The sequence below is a fragment of the Myxocyprinus asiaticus genome, chromosome 1 (assembly GCF_019703515.2).
Source record: "Myxocyprinus asiaticus isolate MX2 ecotype Aquarium Trade chromosome 1, UBuf_Myxa_2, whole genome shotgun sequence".
NCBI classification, from domain to species: domain Eukaryota; kingdom Metazoa; phylum Chordata; class Actinopteri; order Cypriniformes; family Catostomidae; genus Myxocyprinus; species Myxocyprinus asiaticus.
In genome coordinates, this window is record NC_059344.1 from 45430089 (window position 1) to 45451228 (window position 21140).

Consider the following 21140-nt stretch of genomic DNA (forward strand, 5'->3'; position numbering starts at 1 on the left):
TGTAAGATTAATGACTAATGTTGAATGTTGAAGTTAACTGCAGAAGTTCACATAGATGCATTGTCCTTTGTAGTTGGTTGATGAAGGCTTTTGTTGGCAATTAATTGATAGTCTATGTATTCCATTTTAAGAGTGTAGTCCATCATTAGACCAAGGTGATGCAGCCAGAGATCGGTGAGGTGCATCGCAGTTCAACCGGCAGGTCATTTCTGTGAGGTCTATCCCAAGTCCAAGGTTCAGGCTGTGGCATATGATGTATCCCATGTCTTATGGTTGGATTTGGCATCAGTTCATCCCCTGAAGTCCATCGTAATAGACTAAAGTGATGTCTGGCTGGCACCGGTTGCATTTAGACATCATCACATAGATGCAGAGGCACATAGCAGTGGAGTCCGATACCAACCAGTACCAAAACCTGATACCATCTGATGTATAATTGTCATTTCGTAAACATTCATCCCACAATTTAAAATCACGTTATGTCCTAGTGAGATTACCAACCAGTTAGTTGGATCTGGCCGGCTCTGGTATATGAATCCCGAGGTTGAGACAGGGAAACAAACAGAATAATATTAACGTAGATGCTATTACATTTTTTGCAGAGTTATAGATCATGATAAATGTTTCTGGTTCCAGCAGACCTAACTAAAACAGCCTAATTGTGAGTTGATGGATAAATTAGGTGTATGTCTGGCTAAATAGACGAGTCTTTAGTCTAGACTTAAACTGAGTGAGTGTGTCTGCATCCCGAACAGTGTTAGGGAGACTATTCCATAGTTTAGGAGCCAAATAGGAAAATAATCTACCTCCTTTTATGGATTTTGATATTCTAGGAATTATTAACAGGCCAAAACTTTGCGATTGTAATGAACATGATGGAATATTGCATGGTAGAAGGTCACTTAAGTACTGCGGAGCTAGACCATTCAAAGCTTTGTACGTAGTTAACAAAATGTTAAAAATAATATGAAATTTAACAGGTAGCCAATGTAACGATGATAAAATGGGGCTAATGTGATCATATTTCTTGGTTCTAGTCAGCACTCTGGCTGCTGCATTTTGAACCAATTGACATTACATACATTACAATAATCTAGTCTTGAGGTCATGAACGCATGAATTAGTTTTTCAATATCAACAACAGAGAGCATGTGTTGTAACTTAGTAATATTTCTGAGGTGGAAGAATGCTGTTCTACAAACATTGGAAATTTGATTTTCAAAGGACAGATTGGTATCAAATATAACACCTAATTTCTTTGCTGTAGAAGCCAATGTAACAGTGCATCCATCGAGAGCCAAATTATATATTAGCTGCTTATTTTTTTAGAGGTTTTTGGTCCAATAATTAGTACCTCTTTTTTGTCGGAATTGAGTAAAAGGAAATTTCTGGCCATCCAATCTTTGATTTCATTGATACACTTATTTGGAGAATTGTGAAATTTCGACGGGTTTCAAAGAAATATAAAGTTGGCATCGTCGGCATAACAGTGGAAACTTATTCCACGATTCCTGATAATATCTCCCAGGGGAAGCATATACAAGGAGAAAAGCAGAGGCCCTAAAACTGATCCTTGTGGCACTCCGTACTTTTGTTTGATTTGACAATTCCTCATTTACACAGACAAAGTGGTAGCGGTCTGCTAAATAGGACCTAAACCATGCTAATGCAAGTCCACAAATGCCAACATAATTCTCAAGCCTATTCAAGAGAATGTCATGATCTATGGTGTCGAAGGCAGCATTAAGATCTAAAAGCACTAGAAGAGAAATAAAGCCGCGATCAGATGATAAGAGCAAGTCATTTGTAACTCTGATAAGTGTAGTCTCTGTACTGAGGCCTAAATCCTGACTGAAATTGTTCATATATACTATTTCTCTGTAGAAATGAACATAGCTGGGAGGACACTACCTTTTCTAGTATTTGACATAAACAGGAGATTTGAAATCGCTCAATAACTAGCCAGTTCTGCAGGATCAAGCTGTGGCTTTATAATAAGCGGTTTAATAACTGCCATTTTAAAGTTTCTTGGGACATGTCCTAAGGATAGCGAGGAGTTAATAATATTAGGAAGAGGTTCTGAGATTACAGGTAATATCTCTTTTAAGAGCTTAGTTGGTATTGGATCTAACAAACACGTTCTGGTTTTGACTTTTCAGTAAGTTTTGTTAGCTCTGCGTGAACTTTGACAGCGAAGGATTGAAGCTGCTCGCGAGGAAAATTATGAGACACTGTTTTCTGAGGTACTGTGACAGACAATTGCATAATTCCAATTTTATTTCTGATTATTTCAATTTTATCAGTAAAGACATTCATGAAGTCATTACTATTGTGCTGCGACTGAATATCTGGTTCAGTCGAGGTTTTATTCTGAACCAATTTAGCCACAGTAATGAATAAACACCTAGGATTGTTGTGGTTATTTTCTATGAGTTTGCTAAAATATGCTGACCTGGTAGCTTTTAGTGCCTGTCTGTAGCTACAGACACTATCCTTCCATGCACCGGGAAATCCCTCTAATTTTGTATTCTTCCACTTACGCTCCAACCTGCTATCTTGAGAGCATGAGTGTAATCATTGAACCATGGTGCAGGCTTTTTTTCTTTAATTTTCTTTAATCAAACAGGGGCAAAAATATCAAGAGTGCTAGAGAAGACTGTATTTATATTTTCTATTATTACTTCAAGTTCTTCAAGACTTTTTGGCTTACTGAGTATATGAGATAAATCTGGAAGATTATTAGTTAAGCTATATTTAGTGGTCGAAAGAATAGTTCTAGATGAACGACAGCGTGGTGTAGATTGAGTAACATTAGCTGATCACAGCATACAAGAGACGAGGTAATGATCTGAGATGTCATCGCTCTGTGGCAGAACTTCTATAGTATCAACATCAACTCCACATATCAGAATTAAATCTAACATATGATTATGGTGATGAATTGGTCCTGTCACTTTTTGTCTTACTCCAAGAGAGTTGAGAATATTGATAAATGCTCATCCCAATGTGTCATTTTCATTATCTATGTGAATGAAGTCACCAACAATTAAAGCTCTACTAGATCTGATAGAAAATTAGCAAATTCACCAAGGAAATCAGAATACGGCCCAGGTGATCTATATACTGTAGTAAGGGCAAAAGATGACAGATTTTTTATTTGTATCTGACGGTGTCACATTAAGCATTATTAGTTCCAAAGACTTAAACTTATATCCTGTCCTCTGAGTAACACCAAGGTCTTCACTGTAAATTGCAGCAACACCTCCTCCTCAACCCTTCAGGCAAGGCTCATGTTTATAACAATAACCTGGGGAGTAGATTCATTTAAACTAGTATATTCATTTGGTTTAAGCCAGGTTTCAGTTGAACAGAGCGCATCCAAACTATGACCTGTAATAATTTCATTTACAATTAGTGCTTTGGTTGAAAGAGATCTAATGTTTAGTAGCCCTACCTTTATATGATGTATATCTTAAAATATTTTGTTATTTTCAAGTTTTACCTTAATCAATTTTTTTTCTAAATTATTTAGTGAGGGGTTTGTGTTTGGTAGTTCGGGGAACAGACACATTCTCTATGTGAGATCTAGGTGATACAGCCTCTATCTGTTGTAGTTTGTGACCTGTATGACATCTCAAGGCAGCTAGCAGACATTTGGATTAGCCAGTTTGTCTGCTTCCTGACCTGGGCCCAGTTAGTCAAATACTATCGCAATTAATACTAGGAGCTAAATTACTAGAGAGGAGAGCAGGACCTTCCCTGGAGGGATGGAGTCGGTCTCTCTTTAGCAGGTCAGGTCTACCCCAAAAACTCTTTCAATTGTCTATAAATCCTATGCTATTCTCCGGACACCACTCAGACATCCAGCCATTCAGTGACACTAATCTACTACAAACTTTGTCACCACAATGAGCAGGGAGGGGGCCAGAGCATATTACAGTGTCTGACATCATTTTTGCAAGTTCACACACCTCTTTAACATTATCCCTAGTGATCTCAATTGTTTCCCCCTGTGAAATAGTGTCCCCAGGGGGTAACCACTCAGGTGTGTAAATATGTAAAATATTTTGTTATATTGTGGTTCAGTAATTCTGTAGCAGATAGCTTGCCAAATGTATGCTAACTGAAAAACACAAAGAACAAGAAATGTTTAATTTCACGATCAAAAGCTGTGGTAATATACTATGTGTAATAGTATAGTACTCATTAAAAGTCCTATGAGCCAATGGAATCGCTAGGAATCGCTACAAAGTCAGATGCGGACTCTATTTTAGGACGGACATAATTGATCATGAAACTGGTCACTACGTGACTCAAAGTGATTATTAAACCACAAAAGGCGCTATTTAATTAAATAAGTATGTACACTGTATGTGCCTCACACTACAACGTGCATTTGCACTCTGTTTACCGTCATCTGCTACAAACAGAGCGTGCAATGCTCATGATGGCGTTTTCCCTGTATGATCCAAGAAGGAGCTTTAAAAGGTATGAGCAGCTGGCGTCAGCACAACACTGTCTCCACACATTCACAAGCACTCTCATTTGAATTACATGCAAACTATATATGTATCTAATTAAATCACAGCTTTTGTGGTTAAATAATCTCACTAGGACATAACGTGATTTTAAATTGTGGGATGAATGTTTACGAAATGACAATTATACATCAGATGGTATCAGGTTTTGGTACTGGACCATTTTTACGAGTACCAGTACATGAGCACGGTATCGGGACATCCCTAATAATAACAGGGACATACATACAGAGTAAGTTTAAATTAAAGTCACTTTGAACAGTGGAATAACTAGGCTATTGCAGATGATATTTTAACACAATCCTGTGAGTTAAGAAAGAAAGTAGATGAAAGTTTGTGGATTTCAAGAAAACAGATGCATGGGCTTACCAACAGCTATTTCGAATTCCGAAACAGCAGTCCCCCTACAAATGCACTACCACCAGCCACTGCAGCTCCCTTTCCAGAGTTCTTCACTGCTGCTTTTATTTTCTTGCGTGCTGAGACCTCACAACAAAGACGCATAACGTCATCCATTTGACTGCTCATTGAGATGCGTAGCCAAACCTGGAGATATACACCCTAACAACAATACACAAGACTCATCGCCCTTTTCACCCACAAATGAGAAGATGAGAAAAGCACGTTGAAATACCACATGCATGTAATATACCAGGGGCAGACTGACCTCGGGAGCACCTGGCATTTTCCCAGTGGGCCACTGGGTAATTTGGATTGGCCCATTGCTGCGCAAGTACCAGCTCGTCCTACAAGCAAAATAGATGGCCGCCCTGGACTCCAACATGCCCGATCGGACCCTTACAAATGTAAAACCAGTACGATTGCTTTAATTTGAAAAACTATATTGACTTTTATTTAAAAAGTACTTACACATTGTAGGGCATTTTCGTACCCACAAAATAATGCTGTACCTCACATGGACCTCATTATTTGACATAAAAATCACAGTAATGGTGACAATCAAAGACAACATTTTAATTATAAGATGAGCTCTGAATAATCACAAAATGACAAATAACTGCAAGTTAGAACAAATACAATAACAGCAGCATATATAAAATCTGCAAACAGTAAAGCTATGACCAGTACATAGTCATTTGCATAATTTATTCATACCGCAGGGAGCTGAAGCTATTACTTTGTGGCTATTTGAGTCTTTGAGGCTTACTTTGTTTAAAGGACAGCAGAAACGGCGCTTGCCAAATCACAGGGCTTTTCACTTTTTCTCAAGAATAATCTGGGGAAGGAATTAAATCACTGCAGATATAAAGACGCAACAAATTCACATAGAGTGAAAATATAAGCAATTCATCTGCAAAAATATCTGCAAAGTTCTACACTTTAAGAGGTATGTTTATTTTGTTTTACATATGTATATTTGCTTATATTAATATATGTACATATTCTGGCCAACTTTGTTTTAATTAAAAAAACATTTTTTTTTTTTTTTAAATAAACATTTACACATAGTTATGTGAGTAATTGACATGAAATTTTAAGCATTGTCATCAGTGTCCTGCTGTGTGACACTTTCTTCATCTAACTATTTTAAACAACATTTTATGATCTTGTATAGCTATATATACATATATAATATATAATTATAAAACTTGTTGTTTCCACAACCTCATATTAACTAAGACAATAGTTTATTTGCACTTCTATAAAAAAATTGAGAGGTGATTAAGATCTTTAAAAATTTTGAAGAAATGCTGAATTGTCACAGCACCTAAAATACACACTTTCTCTTGTACTTTCATGTACATTTTAACCTAACATCTTTATGTTGGGAAAAAAGTTTCCAGACATGTTATTTGTCTGAGCTATAAAGTGCTTATTTTAGTGCTTTCTCTAAAAAATCCACTCATCACATTTACAGTGGTTATATATGTTTTAAAGTTATGAAATTTTTTTCACTGTGGGGCCCGTTGTCATGACTAGCAGTCAATAGAATAGAATTTCATTTTTTCTTTTCTTTTTCAACACATACATTTGAAATTGAGCTAGAAAATGAAATCAATGAGCCAGTGGGTTATTGTGTGGTGTGGGTTTGGTGGGCCGCTCTGGGCCAGAAAGTCCAGGGCCACTTTTTAGTCCCAGTCCGCCCCTGCAATATACTGTAAACCAAACACTTCAATCAACGTGTTGCCCTTCCACTTTTGGCTCTTTTGGAGACAGCCTCTATTTTTCAAATGGTTGATATGAACACGCAAGGTAAAATAGCATTTACTTTACTTGACACTTCACATCATATGCCTAACAGTTAATCTTTTCACCACATTCTGTAAGCGAACACAGCAAAACTTAAAGTAATTTTTTTTTTTTTTTAAATAAAATAAAAATAAAAAATAGCTGCGAGCAGCAATTAACGGGGTTCATGCGGTTTAAGGCCTTTAAGCACATGCATTAAAAGGTATTATGTTTTATTTAGCAAGCATGTAACCACCTAAATCATAGATGGAACAGACCATTTACAGCCAATACAGGCAATTTACTAAGGAAATACATGGTTTTTAAAGCTTATTAAAGCTCATAGTGCCACGTATGTTCCGATCTCCATAAAAGTCTGCATGTTTGTTTAGAATCATGTGTTGCATGTGCTCACCTAATTTCCTGAAGTTCTGAGTTTTTGTTTAGGAATTATGGGCTTATTTGTACACTTGACCACACCCATTTTCTAAATGACACTGTTATAGCTACCCAAAAGGTAAAGTTCAACATTTTTTTTTTATATAATTATTGACCTAGACAGTCCAAAGAATTGTACTGCATTGGGTTTACTGAGGTTGAGCGAAAAACCTAGGACTAGTTCACAAATGTAGGTTTTTTTACATAATCGTGAATATTTAATGAACAGTTTGATTGACAGCAATGGTTCTTGAGGCAAAGTTGTTTAGAATGAGGAGATCTAACATATGATATGCATATTGTGTGTATGTGTGAAACTCAGCATGATTACTGAGGCATAAAACTTGTTAGTGCCACTTAGTGTCCGATTTCTTTCAGATTTCTCACAGACCTCTAGGGCCAGGATTCGAACAGGCCCACTGAGTTTTGTGCCGATCGATCTCCGTTAACCTTGTCTAATAGGTGCTCAAACTTCATTGGCCGATGGCGGCCATGTTTTTTGAGATACGCCAATGTCCTCAGACAGTCATGGCACCTTGGACGAAGACACTGCATGCCGATTTTCAACTCAATCAGACTAACGGTTGCGTAGTTAGAGCTGTTTTAAATTTTTTGTTCCTGTTATAGCGCCACCAAGTGGCCAAACTCCACGGTTTGTTTACTGTGACCTCAGACTGAGCTCATACACGTGTACCTTGTTTGGTGAAAATATCTCAATTCGTTTGGACGTTATAGCCATTTTATTAAAAATGTCCTGCCCTTTTCGAACGTTTTGGCACACTTTCAACTTTTTCTTTTTGATAATTATTGATAATCAGACTCCAGAGTATATTTCTGAACTGGTTTGGTTCCGATCGGGCAAAAAACCTAGGACTAGTACGCAAAAGTAGGTTTTTAACATTATCTGAAATATTTACTGAACGGTTTGACAGACACCAATGCTTCTTGAGGCAAAGTTGTTTAGAATGAGAATAGCTATCAGGTGATATATATATTACTTGTGTTTTTTCACAACACTGCATTATATAAAACCATTAACACCTACAAAACTCGTGATAGCACCACCTAGTGGCTGATTTTTAAAAAAAACTTTGCACAACCCTCTCAGATCAAGAGTCAAATAGGTCCACCAAGTTTCGTTAAGATCGGTCATTTTTAACCTTGTGTAATAGCTGCTGAAATTTGATTGGCCGATGGCGGCCATGTTTTTCAACATACGTGAATGTCCATAAAGACAATGATGGCAGCTGAGACAAAGACAATGTATGCAAATTTTGAGTCAATTGGATTAACGGTTTCATTGTTACAGCCAATTTATTTTTTGGTATTATAGCGCCACCAACTTTTCCGTGCCAACTTTTCTGGGCGACCAAAGATTGACCTCTTACATAAGCATGTCAAGATTGGTGAAGATATCTCTTTCCCTTCAAGAGTTATAGCCATTTATGTAAAATTGGCCACTCCTACTTCCGATATTTTCACATACCGTAGCTAGGTCGAGTCGAAAGTTCAAACTTTTTTTGATAACTTTTGAGAGTGAGACTCCATAGAATTGTTTGGCACTGGTTTGGTCCCGATCGGACGAAAAACCTAGGACTAGTTCACAAAAGTAGGTTTTATGAAAAATCCAAGATGGCGGAAAATTTTTATAGGCGGAAATGAAATCGGATACGTTTTGTTTGGTTTGAGCCAAGGATTGCAATGGTATAAAGCACTTGAGTCTACGACAAACGGTCTAGGAGTTATGAGCAGTTTCGCGTTTTTGATCGCTGTAGCGCCCCCATATTGACCGAGTCCGTGTTTCTGAGTAGCGAGCAATACTACTACCATCTGACCAAGTTTCAAGTCTCTAGGCCTTACGGTTTGCTCTGCCTGATCAGTTTTATGGCGGAATAATAATAATAATAAAAAATCTTAACAATTACAATAGGGTTTCAGCGCTAAGCGCTTGAACCTCTAAAAATAAGACGATTGTCAGACAATTCATGTCAGGATTTTAGCCTTGGCCAATAGTGTTTTCTATCTGTCTGTCTCCCCGTGTGCGTTTATGAGTTGGTCTGTTCCAGTGGCGTGGCAGCTCATTCCTGCTGATTACATCTCACCTGCCTCTCATCATCTCATCACCAGTCTGCTGTAGGCTACTTAAACCCTGGGATCTCAGTTACTCTTAGCCAGATTGTCCGTCTACTCGAGTGGTAGCCTACTAAAACGAAGGCCGATTTGATTCTTTAGTTACTCTGTAAATATCTATCCGTATTGGTTCTTGTAGTTATTTGTTTGCTCCTGTTCTCCAGGTCCACTATATCCAGCCAACCTGTACTATACCAGTTACCTCATCGGTTATCCTCAGTTCCGCTCCCCATCCAGGCTGCCACTCCGCTCTGCCATTAACCTCCAGCCTGCTTTGTCTTCAGCCCTCATCCCTGCTCTTCATCACTTACCTCCTGCTTGCCCAGCATTCAGCCATCAGCGGCAGTACATCCGTCTGTTTTCCATTCATTATATAACCACTCTTTTGTAAAACTCTCTCTCTCCCCGAGTCTGTGTTCAGCTTTTGGGGTTAACTATCGTTTGGCATAACCGTACCATTCCAATTCTCAGAAGCAAAATACGTCAAATATGCTGTACACTTAATTTACTGCATATATATTTCGACACGTACAATTGCTTTCATAAAACTTTTACAGATCTTACCCGTTTCTTTAGGCAAATGCAAAGTTACTTTTGGGGAAAATCAGTGTGTGTGATGGGACTATTGCACACTTCCGCACTCAACTCTGAATCTGATGTGTGATGTGACGGATTGACTGTGGTTATGGCAATATTAATATGACCACACAAGGAATTGCACACATTTAGCGAGCGAGATAATAAGAACAATTAAGTTTTATAGTTGCTCCTCAGATCCAGTCAGTTCCGCGATTAAAATACTTTGTTCATAAAGGAATCATTATTTCTAATTAAGAATTATGACTTGTAAATTCAGTCTGTAAAGTTTATTCTATTTATTTTTATATCAGAGAAACGCGTTAAGCATTGGCATTTGAGACTGCAGGTTTATCAACAGCCCTCGCAGTCCTCTTCTAGGTAGCCTACTCTTATAGACTATGTACTCCATGTGTTTCAGTTTAAGCTGATGCTGTCTCATACCAGTTATATCTATCACACCCTTACGCTCTGGGAACTTTAGTTTTTGGTTCCCAGAACATTCATTTTTAAGGTTTGTTTTTGGTTGGCCAGGAAAGTTTTCTTTACGGAAATAGAACGTTCTTTTTTAGGTTTGCAGAACGTCCCCCTAACCTCAATTTTCATAATATTCATATTTACATATTCATGCATTCATGCATCAGTATAAATAAAACAATCAGTCTATATAAATAAATAATCAGCCCACAATGTATTTGTTGATCCATTGTTTAATTCAAAACATTTAATTATAATTTAATAAAAAAATTAAAACATTTTTATAGATAAAATGTGCAAGAACATTGTATCATTAATATATTGTAACTGTAAAAACTGATTTTTGGTAAACTTCTTGAAAAAATAGGTGAAATTCTTCCACCACTATCTTCTGCAAATTTAACAAAGAAATGAAAAAGGCAATGCAAGTTACATGGACATTAGATTAAACAACTAGATGAACAATTCAATAAATAATCTTCTACTACTGTAACTGAAGTGTACGTGTGGTGTACGTGGAAAAAAAATTTCAGTACATATAAATCTTAAAAAATATAAATTAACATGAGAAGCAAAGATGCATTACATATTAAAACTTGTGTATTTTGTCATAAATCTTGTCAATATGGAAGATAGCCTAGGCTAAACTTAATACTCTGCAGTTTGGTTCTCAGATTTATGTATTTATTTTTAAGGATGTTTAGGCTATAAGTTACACACATCACACATGATATGAAGTGATGAATAAATTAATGGATAAATTCATTTATTTTTTTTAACCAACTAGCAGGGACATGCAGAGAGTTCCTCAGGGGTAGGGGCTCAAATGTAAAAAAAAACAAAAAAAACAAAAAAAAAAAAGATTAAGCACAGTGAAGGAACATATAAATGCAGAGAAAATAATCAAGGATAAAGATGATTTTCACTGTAACACCGCCACTGTGAACTGCAAACTGGCTTTTTGGTCTTACATTTTTAACCTTCTGTTGGGAATCATGTGTTCAAAGATGTTGATAACTTCCTCTTTGTCACAGGGATGTCCCTCACTATGCCAAGTAGCAGTAAATCAGACAGCCTTTAACTCCATAAAACCTGCAGAGGATATAAGCAGATTCCTTGGCCTCATCATCCAATACACCCATCCATTTAGATGCATCTGTCAGTGTATGGAGTGACTTTATGACCTTGTTAGTCTTTATCTGCATTTTTGGGTTCTCTTTCCCTTCAAACCGCTTCTGGAGCTCTTGCAAACAGACATCCAGAAATGTGTAGACGAGTGTAACCCTGTAAAATTATTCAAGTGTGTGTGACTCATGATCTTCAGTTGTTGATGTTGAGCAGTGCATCAGCTTTGCAGGTATTTTTCTTCGTCGTCCATGACCAGGAATGACATCAGGAACATCAATACTTGCTGCCTCAGCGTGGCTAGTGGCTCTTTCATAGATGCTCTTGAACTCCTCCTCAGTCCTTAGGTCTCTTAGTCGAGTGACAATGCCACTCACTATGTCATATGCAGCTCCCAAATCCAAGTCTTCCTTTTGAAGGGCACTGGAGGCACATGCAGTTTCAAGGAAGACAGCTGTTGTCATTTCCAAGCAAAGCATGAATTCAAAGTTTATTGAATGCAGCAGTATCTTTGCTTCTCCAACGACTGCATCAGGTGGATCTTGTTTTATTAGTGTGGTCAGGAATTTCACAACCGCTGGCAGGGCCTTCTTTAAGGTCTTCATGGCTTTCTCCCTACATGCCCACCGAATGTCAGGGAGCCTTTGTAGTTCCACTGGATGCTGATTTGGATACATTTCTTTCTGGGTCTTCACAAAAGAAGCATGCTGCTTTGAGGAGTTTGCAATGAAAGCATAAAGCTTTTTCACCAAAGCAAAAAAGGTTGCCAAAAGAATGCTTGACAATGCAGATTCCACAAGCACTAAATTTAAGCAGTGTGCCTGGCAGTGGACATACAGTGCTTTTTCATTTTGTTGTTGAAATTGCGACTGAAGTCCTTTGTAGTGACCACTCATATTAGCAGCCCCGTCATATCCTTGGCCATATATGTTTTCCATTTTGAGGTCATTCTCACTGAGAACTCTCATGATCATTTTCTCAAGCTCTTCTCCTGTTGTGGAATCTACATGGCACAAGCCAATGAAGTGCTCTTTTATTTCCATCTGATGCACAAATCTTATGGCAAATGATGCTTGCTTTGTATGGGAGATGTCAGTGGTTCCATCAAGTAATATTGAAAAAATGGATGCATCTTGGATTTCACTGCGTATGACTTTTCGAATGTACAAAGCAAGGGCTGTTATAATGTCATTCTGCATTCGATTTGAAAGGAGAGACACCTGTGGTCATATCTTTGATCTCTTTTGTTCTTTGACTGACTCAAGATGGAGTTGTAATGTGCTGTCATACTTCCCTAGGAGTTCAACTAGCTCCAAAAAGTTTCCCTTACTTAAACTATTAGAACTTTCGTCGTCACCATGGAAGGCAATTCCTTGTCTTGCCAGGAACAGTGTTACATCAATTACATGACACAACAGTGACCTGTTCCTCTGTCTTCCCTGTTCTCTGGCAGCAAGCAATTCTTGGTCTGCTCTTTCAAATGTCACGATTAAAGCATTTCTCTTGAGTGCATGCCATTTTATCATACTCAGCATATGAGACTCACTACTATTGTGCTCTTTGATCTTTTGTTTTGCATTCTTCCAGTTTTTAACACCAGCTGTCATCCATCCACTGTGATTTTTGAACCTGTCTTCATGGCTCATAAATAATTGACAACTAAAACAGTGCATTCTGTCAATTTCAGGTGAGTATTCAAGCCAGGCACAGTCACTGTACCACTGCTTTTGGAAAGAGCGCCCCCTTTCATCTTTAGGGAATTTGATATCAGGTCAGCATTGTCCTTTTTTGATGGCAAACTGGATATACCCTTGATTGGACTTGATGTCATATTTCTGTACTAAACCTGGATCTGTTGGATGTTTATGTTTTAAAAAACAAACATACTGTGTCGTTTTCTTCATCAAAGTCTGTATCTGGTGCTTTCTTTTCAACTTCTTGTCCCAGATCACATTCAGCCTCTTCTCTCTCTCCCTCCTCAACATGCATCTCTGACTGTTCTCTTCAGCCTCTTCTCTCTCTCTTCTCTCTCTCCCTCCTCAACATGCATCTCTGACTGTTCTCTTCAGCCTCTGCTCTCTCTCCCTCCTCAACTTGCATCTCTGACTGTTCTCTTCAGCCTCTTCTCTCTTTCCCTCCTTAACTTGCATCTCTGGCCATTTTTGCCTGCAAAATTTATTTTAAATAGATAAATAGATGAATACATCATATTTACTTTCTATGATTAGAAATTAGCCTATTTTGTTATGGCTATATTTGGCCACAGAACTCAATTTACTATATTATTAGTTACCATATGTATAATTTTTTAACGAAATAAAGATTAAAGCAAAATTGAAGGTTGCCCACATATGATGAATGCCTTTTTGCAACCTATCAGTCTCAGATTAGCTCACCTTTTTTTTTATCCATGTTGATAGAGAAACTGTCCCTTTCGCTGCCTCCTCCAAATTTTCTTTAATCTTCTGCCGTCTCTCTTTGTTTGGCATCTTGGCTTTACTCCCTTTATAACGAAGCAATGGCGTGATAAAAACAGTAAAAAAAAAAAATAATAAAAACAAAAAAAAAACAGTAACGAATCAATCACACTGACGCCACACCGGTATTTGCCATCAGACAGTATGCTATGTGAATCTCAATGTCAATGAGATGCTTTATGGCAACTTGAGAAGTCGTTATGGCAACGACGTTCCAGACTGTCTAATGGCATATATAAATGGGGATTTTCAGACTTTCGTTTTGAGTTATTAATATTCGTCACTGTTTTGTACACGTTGTCATATTAATTATAATTGAAATGCATTTTATTGACCACAGTATTGTTGTTGAAAATTACTGCGAGGGGGGCACTTTTTATTAATTTTGAAAAAGGGGAGGGGCTCGAGCCCCCAGAGCCTCGCCCTCTGCACGTGCCTGCCAACTAGGCCTATGTAAGGTCGCACCGGACATTATGCAGATATTAAAGTAAATTATTCCAAAATAATCAATAATTTCAATACATTCGAGGGTTTTTTAAATCAGAAATGTATTGACATTAATATATTATTATACATAATTTCTTAGCTCTGAATGTTAAAGTTTAGCAGCGAGATCTGTGCTTCTCATTAGTGGCCAATAAACAACAAATAAGTTACAATAATCATGTTCTTTTCGAGAGTCAACCCTTTTTCAAATCAATACCATATTTATTTAACCTCACATCTAGAAGCAATTATTTATTGAGGAAATCCACAAATTAATGTCAGTCAGCGAGTTACTCCACCTAAGTTTTTACACGATTTTTTAATTCTGCAGCGTGCAGAATCATATAGAACAAAGGTGATTGATACTCCCTATGCCCTATTCACTCTGAAGGGAGCATGGCATTACTGTATGGATGTACTCTTTGCTAGCAGTCTTGTGGAAAGGCCCTACCTTGGGTGGGGGGAATATATATATATATATATATATATATATATATATATACATATATACATATATATACAGGGTTAGGGAGTAACGGAATACATGTAACAGGATTACGTATTTAAAATACAAAATATAAGTAACTGTATTCCACTACAGTTACAATTTAAATCATTGGTAATTAGAATACAGTTACATTCAAAAAGTATTTTGATTACTGAAGAGATTACTTTGCATTTTATTGTCATTTGTTTCATTTAATATTTAGTCCTTTCAGATGGAATACATTTATACATACAAATGATGTAATCCAAAGAGCGTTTGAACAGCAGTGAAACACTTTCTTATGATGTGTTACATTCATACGAGCAGACAGAGAAGTAAGTTTGAAGTAAGTTTGGAGCAGAAGAAATAGAAATAAACCTTGTGTGAATTGTCAGATTTACACTAAGCTAAAATTCTATTTCTAGCCATTTTACATGCACATGTTACCAGGCACGATCATATTTTTTTATCAAGTAAATTCACATTGGATCATAATTTCTTTTTTCTAGTAAGACCTTTGATATTAGGGCAAAAATCATGTTCTTGATAATAATTTTTGTATTGTTTTTCTGTAAAAATATCTAAAAATCCTTAAAACAAGATTATCTTGTTTTAGAAACAACACTGCATATGATATTTAGGTTTTTTAGAGAATGAGTATTTTGTCTTACTGTACTGGCAGAGTTTTTATAGTCAAAACAAGTGAAAAAATCTACCAGTGCTGAAGAAGTACTCCAAAGTATTTAGAATACGTTACTGACCTTGAGTAATCTAACGAAATGTTACAAATTACATTTAACAGCATCTGTAATCTGTAGTAGAATACATTTCAAAAGTAACCCTCCCAACCCTGTGTGTATATATATATATATATATATATATATATATATATATATATATATATATATGTGTGTATATATATATATATATATATATATATATATATATATATATACAGGTGCATCTCAATAAATTAGAATGTTGTGGAAAAGTTCATTTATTTCAGTAATTCAACTCAAATTGTGAAACTCGTGTATTAAATAAGTTCAATGCACACAGACTGAAGTAGTTTAAGTCTTTGGTTCTTTTAATTGTGATGATTTTGGCTCACATTTAACAAAAACCCACCAATTCACTATCTCAACAAATTAGAATACATCATAAGACCAATAAAAAAAACATTTTTAGTGAATTGTTGGCCTTCTGGAAAGTATGTTCATTTACTGTATATGTAATCAATACTTGGTAGGGGCTCCTTTTGCTTTAATTACTGCCTCAATTCGGCGTGGCATGGAGGTGATCAGTTTGTGGCACTGCTGTGGTGGTATGGAAGCCCAGGTTTCTTTGACAGTGGCCTTCAGCTCATCTGCATTTTTTGGTCTCTTGTTTCTCATTTTCCTCTTGACAATACCCCATAGATTCTCTATGGGGTTCAGGTCTGGTGAGTTTGCTGGCCAGTCAAGCACACCAACACCATGGTCATTTAACCAACTTTTGGTGCTTTTGGCAGTGTGGGCAGGTGCCAAATCCTGCTGGAAAATGAAATCAGCATCTTTAAAAAGTTGGTCAGCAGAAGGAAGCATGAAGTGCTCCAAAATTTCTTGGTAAACGGGTGCAGTGACTTTGCTTTTCAAAAAAACACAATGGACCAACACCAGCAGATGATATTGCACCCCAAATCATCACAGACTGTGGAAACTTAACACTGGACTTCAAGCAACTTGGGCTATGAGCTTCTCCACCCTTCCTCCAGACTCTAGGAACTTCATTTCCAAATGAAATACAAAACTTGCTCTCATCTGAAAAGAGGACTTTGGACCACTGGGCAACAGTCCAGTTCTTCTTCTCCTTAGCCCAGGTAAGACGCCTCTGACGTTGTCTGTAGTTCAGGAGTGGCTTAACAAGAGGAATACGACAACTGTAGCCAAATTCCTTGACATGTCTGTGTGCGGTGGCTCTTGATGCCTTGACCCCAGCCTCAGTCCATTCCTTGTGAAGTTCACCCAAATTCTTGAATCGATTTTGCTTGACAATCATAAGGCTGCGGTTCTCTCGGTTGGTTGTGCATCTTTTTCTTCCACACTTTTTCCTTCCACTCAACTTTCTGTTAACATGCTTGGATACAGCACTCTGTGAACAGCCAGCTTCTTTGGCAATGAATGTTTGTGGCTTACCCTCCTTGTGAAGGGTGTCAATGATTGTCTTCTGGACAACTGTCAGATCAGCAGTCTTTCTCATGATTGTGTAGTGAACCAAACTGAGAGACCATTTTGAAGGCTCAGGAAACCTTTGCAGGTGTTTTGAGTTGATTAGCTGATTGGCATGTCAAAATATTCTAATTTTTTGAGATAGTGAATTGGTGGGTTTTTGTTAAATGTGAGCCAAAATCATAACAATTAAAAGAACCAAAGACTTAAACTACTTCAGTCTGTGTGCACTGAATTTATTTAATACACAAGTTTCACAATTTGAGTTGAATTACTGAAATAAATGAACTTTTCCATGACATTCTAATTTATTGAGATGCACCTGTATACACACACACACACACTACCGGTCAAAAGTTTTGAAACACTCATTCTTTATTATAATTTTTTTTTCCACATTTAGAATAATAGTAAAGTAAATAAAACTATGGAATAACATAAATGGAACTATGGGAATTATGTTGTGACTAAACAAAATCCAAAATAAATAAAAACTGTGTTATATTTTAGCATCTTCAGAGTAGTCACCCTTTGCCTAGAATTTTCAGAAATGTACTCTTGACATTTTCTCAACCAACTTCTTGAGGTATCACCCTGGGATGATTTTTAAACAGTATTGAAGGAGTTCCAATCTATATGCTGGGCACTTATTATCTGCTTTTCTTTATTATTTGGTCCAAGTCATCAATTTCAAAAACGTTTTATTTTTATTTTATTTTTTTATTACATTTTAGATTTATAATGAAGTAAATTAATATGGTGGCACAATTATATTTTTGTCTACAAAACTAATTTCAAACATTTAAGCATACGTCTTCAGATGAAAAGATTTTTAAGATCATGGGAAACATTTCAGTCAAGTGTTTCAAAACTTTTGACCGGTAGTGTGTGTGTGTGTGTGTGTGTGTGTGTGTGTGTATATATATATATATATATATATATATATATATATATATATATATATTCTTACTTTGATTGGGGAAGACCTTTCGAGTTGCAGCCTCTTCTGCAGTGCCCTTCAAGGGTGCAAAAAAGCTATTTGGAAGACACCTGAATAAAGCGTGCGGACCTAAGGTGCGTGCGCACAGATATATCCACTTTTTTTCCTATTTCCCGTGATGCTTAGCGAAAAATATGGGCGTTACTTCCGTTGTCAAGTTAACACAGCTGTTGTTATGGTGTTCGGATTCATTCTTTCCTTGTGGTGTTGGGATTTTGAAGAGAGCGTGTAAGATTTTGTATGGACATACATCAATCACTATATCAGTGTGTTACTGAATGTTAATAAACTGCAAAAACAAAAAGTCATAAAGACAAAGAAAGCGGGAACAAAACCAGTGCTCTGTTTCTCCCAGATGCAGTTGAGATTTAATCTAAGCACAAACGCAATATTGCGAGCAAAATGATCGGTTGTTTCAGTGGAGTCCCTGTGTTAGTTCAGCTTCAGATGTGTGTGCTGGTACTTGTCACCCTGCATGTTCAAATCAGACAGACACACTGAAGAAGAGCCGTGAAGTTCTCATACTTGGGTATGTAATCGCTTTTTTAAGTTTTCCAATCAGACAGTTATTTCCTTTTAAATCCGCATTTAAGTTTAAACATTTGTTTGGCGGGCATCAGGACGCCGTTTTAAACCTCTGTATGTGTTTTTTGTGATCCAATCACAAAACATTTTGCACCCAATATTCAACTATATTTAGCGCTGACCATTTGCGATCAGATCATCCGAAACGTGTAGCTGTAAACAGGGTCTTAAAATGACTGCAGCCAGAGCCAGTAAGACCACCAGGAAAAAGGTGGATAGTATAGTATGTAGTAAATATAAAACCTAAAAATAACCATTAGAGAATGTTCTGTATACGTTATTTTTAGGTTATCCCACAAAAACCACCCTGCAACGTTCTGGGAACGTTAGTTTATGGTTATAAAAGAAATAAAGAGAACATTCTTAGGACGTTAGGAATTGGTCCCCCCAAAAATAAACAAACAGGACTGAGACCTGTGGGGCTGAAGTAGGTAAAGAAGAACATCCGGATGTGCGAATACAGACGCCCCGCCTTAAGGGTGCGGCTTAGTGACGTCGTGTCAAGTACAGTCAAGAACAAGGGGGAGGAGCTTCGGGTACATAAGTCTAGACTGTACACTGAGGGAGCAACTTCAACATAATTTATACAAAGCAAAGACATTTCAAAAACAGAAACAGCTGTCTAACAGCTATTAAGGTAGACAAACCTAAACTTCATTTCGCACCTTCTACCACTTCTTTCAAAACCAAGTTAGCCTATTATTTATTAATATCATACCGTTATTAATTTCATATCATTAGTATCTTGGTAAATCTGTCTATATTTATCAGTATTGTGTCGATGTTCGCCTCGCAGAGCTATTTGAATACGAAGAAAAAGTACAGTCACCGTTTGTAAACAAGAGGACAACAGCTGATCTCTACTTCCTGTCCCACTTCATGATTTCAGTGACGTATGGGTGATCATTTTAGTGTCACGTTATCGAAAATAAACTCAATAGTTGTTGGTTTTGACTAATTTGGTAAAAGAGCCATCAAGAAAAAAAAGATGAAAAGAAACTGGCATTCCCTTTGTTCTAAAATAACTCCGTTAAGTTGTAAACGTCTGGGGTTCAAATCAGTACTCCAGATGAACTTTTAATTGCCGAATGTAAAATAACTAGCCATTTATGAAATAGGCTTGGCATTCCTGTTAGGTTCTAGTTAGGTGTTTTTAAGGTTGTGTTTGTACGCTGGGCTCCTAGAATTCGGTTAGCAAAATAATTATGTCTTCATACAGTTTGCTGCCTCTTTTTGTATGATTTGAACCTCCACAAAGAGTGTATTGATGCTCTGATTCGTCTATGAATTTGGTCTAAATTAAAGCTTAATTAAAAAAGGCAATGCAGACAATGTTAAAAATAAATAATCAATGGAAGGGAACACCATGTCTCAGTCTAACCAGCTGATCCTGATCCATGTAGAGTGCATCGTTTTATCAGGGCAGCAGAACATTACTCTACATTTAAGGTAATGCAAGGCTGTCTCCAGTATCTAGTGTGACATTATAAACATTCTACACGTTACTTTCCATCAACAACTTGAGAGAGAGAGAGAGAGAGAGAGAGAGAGAGAGAGAGAGAGAGAGAGAGAGAGAGAGAGTGTTGCATTATAAATTAAAAAAAAAAAACATGTTGCAAAAAGGGGAGATATTGCAATTTATATAGATTCATCCAGAGGGCAACATAACTCTTTATCGCTTTTTACAGATCACAATCTGACAAAGAGCAGAAAATGTTTGGTAGAATCTTCACACAATTTGTGGGCAGCACAGAAAAGGAGGACAGTGATGTTGTAGAGGAAACTAACAACTGTGCAAACCTCTTCGAGTTTGAAAATGGCGAATGGGTTATTATAAAGATAAATGGTGGGTTCTTTTGATTATGATCTACTATGATTTATATAAGTTGGCAGATGTAATATTTACAGTGCTATAATACAGGTTTATTGATATTAATCCTAAACCCATGCTATAGCAGATTAAGTGTGAGGATAAGTTCTAAATCCCTATTGTTATTTGCCAGATATTAGTTTAAAGACCAACCTGGGTCAATATGGAGAAGTGGCATCTCAGTAACTCTCTTCTGGCTCATCCCTCCCTAGATTTGAACCTGCATTTGTGTTACCAAACGAGTTTATGTGAATGCTTTGACCTCAATATTTTCATTTAAGTTATGTTTTTTCTGCTTCCTGTGTAGAGAACCAGTCACTTGGCTCAGCTGAGGTAGACATTCTTGAGAACCTGTTGATTGAGCACCCCAGCATGTCTGTATACCAGATGAGACCTGATGAGGATGACTTTGGTTCTGATGAAGAGGCAGACGACGTGGCTAGGTACGTTTTAAGGCTGATTAGACATTTTGGGCCTAGTGCAGTAACATTTCTAGGACTCTGGATATAATGTTTATTAATTTAGGAACATTTAAGGTGTTCAGTTTAAATAAA

General features: G+C 37.0%; 1 protein-coding gene across 1 annotated transcript; it reads right to left on the bottom strand.

The window, feature by feature from the left end:
* Window positions 1–10662: 10662 nt before the first annotated feature.
* On the bottom strand, window positions 10663–13994 carry LOC127446180 (zinc finger MYM-type protein 1-like). Its single transcript, XM_051706893.1, has 2 exons — window positions 13871–13994; window positions 10663–13640 (listed from the first exon to the last, which is right to left on the bottom strand). Exon 2 carries the CDS (start codon window positions 12671–12673, stop codon window positions 11642–11644), a length of 1032 nt encoding a protein of 343 aa, XP_051562853.1. The 5' UTR covers window positions 12674–13640; window positions 13871–13994; the 3' UTR covers window positions 10663–11641.
* Between the last annotated feature and the right edge of the window lie 7146 nt (window positions 13995–21140).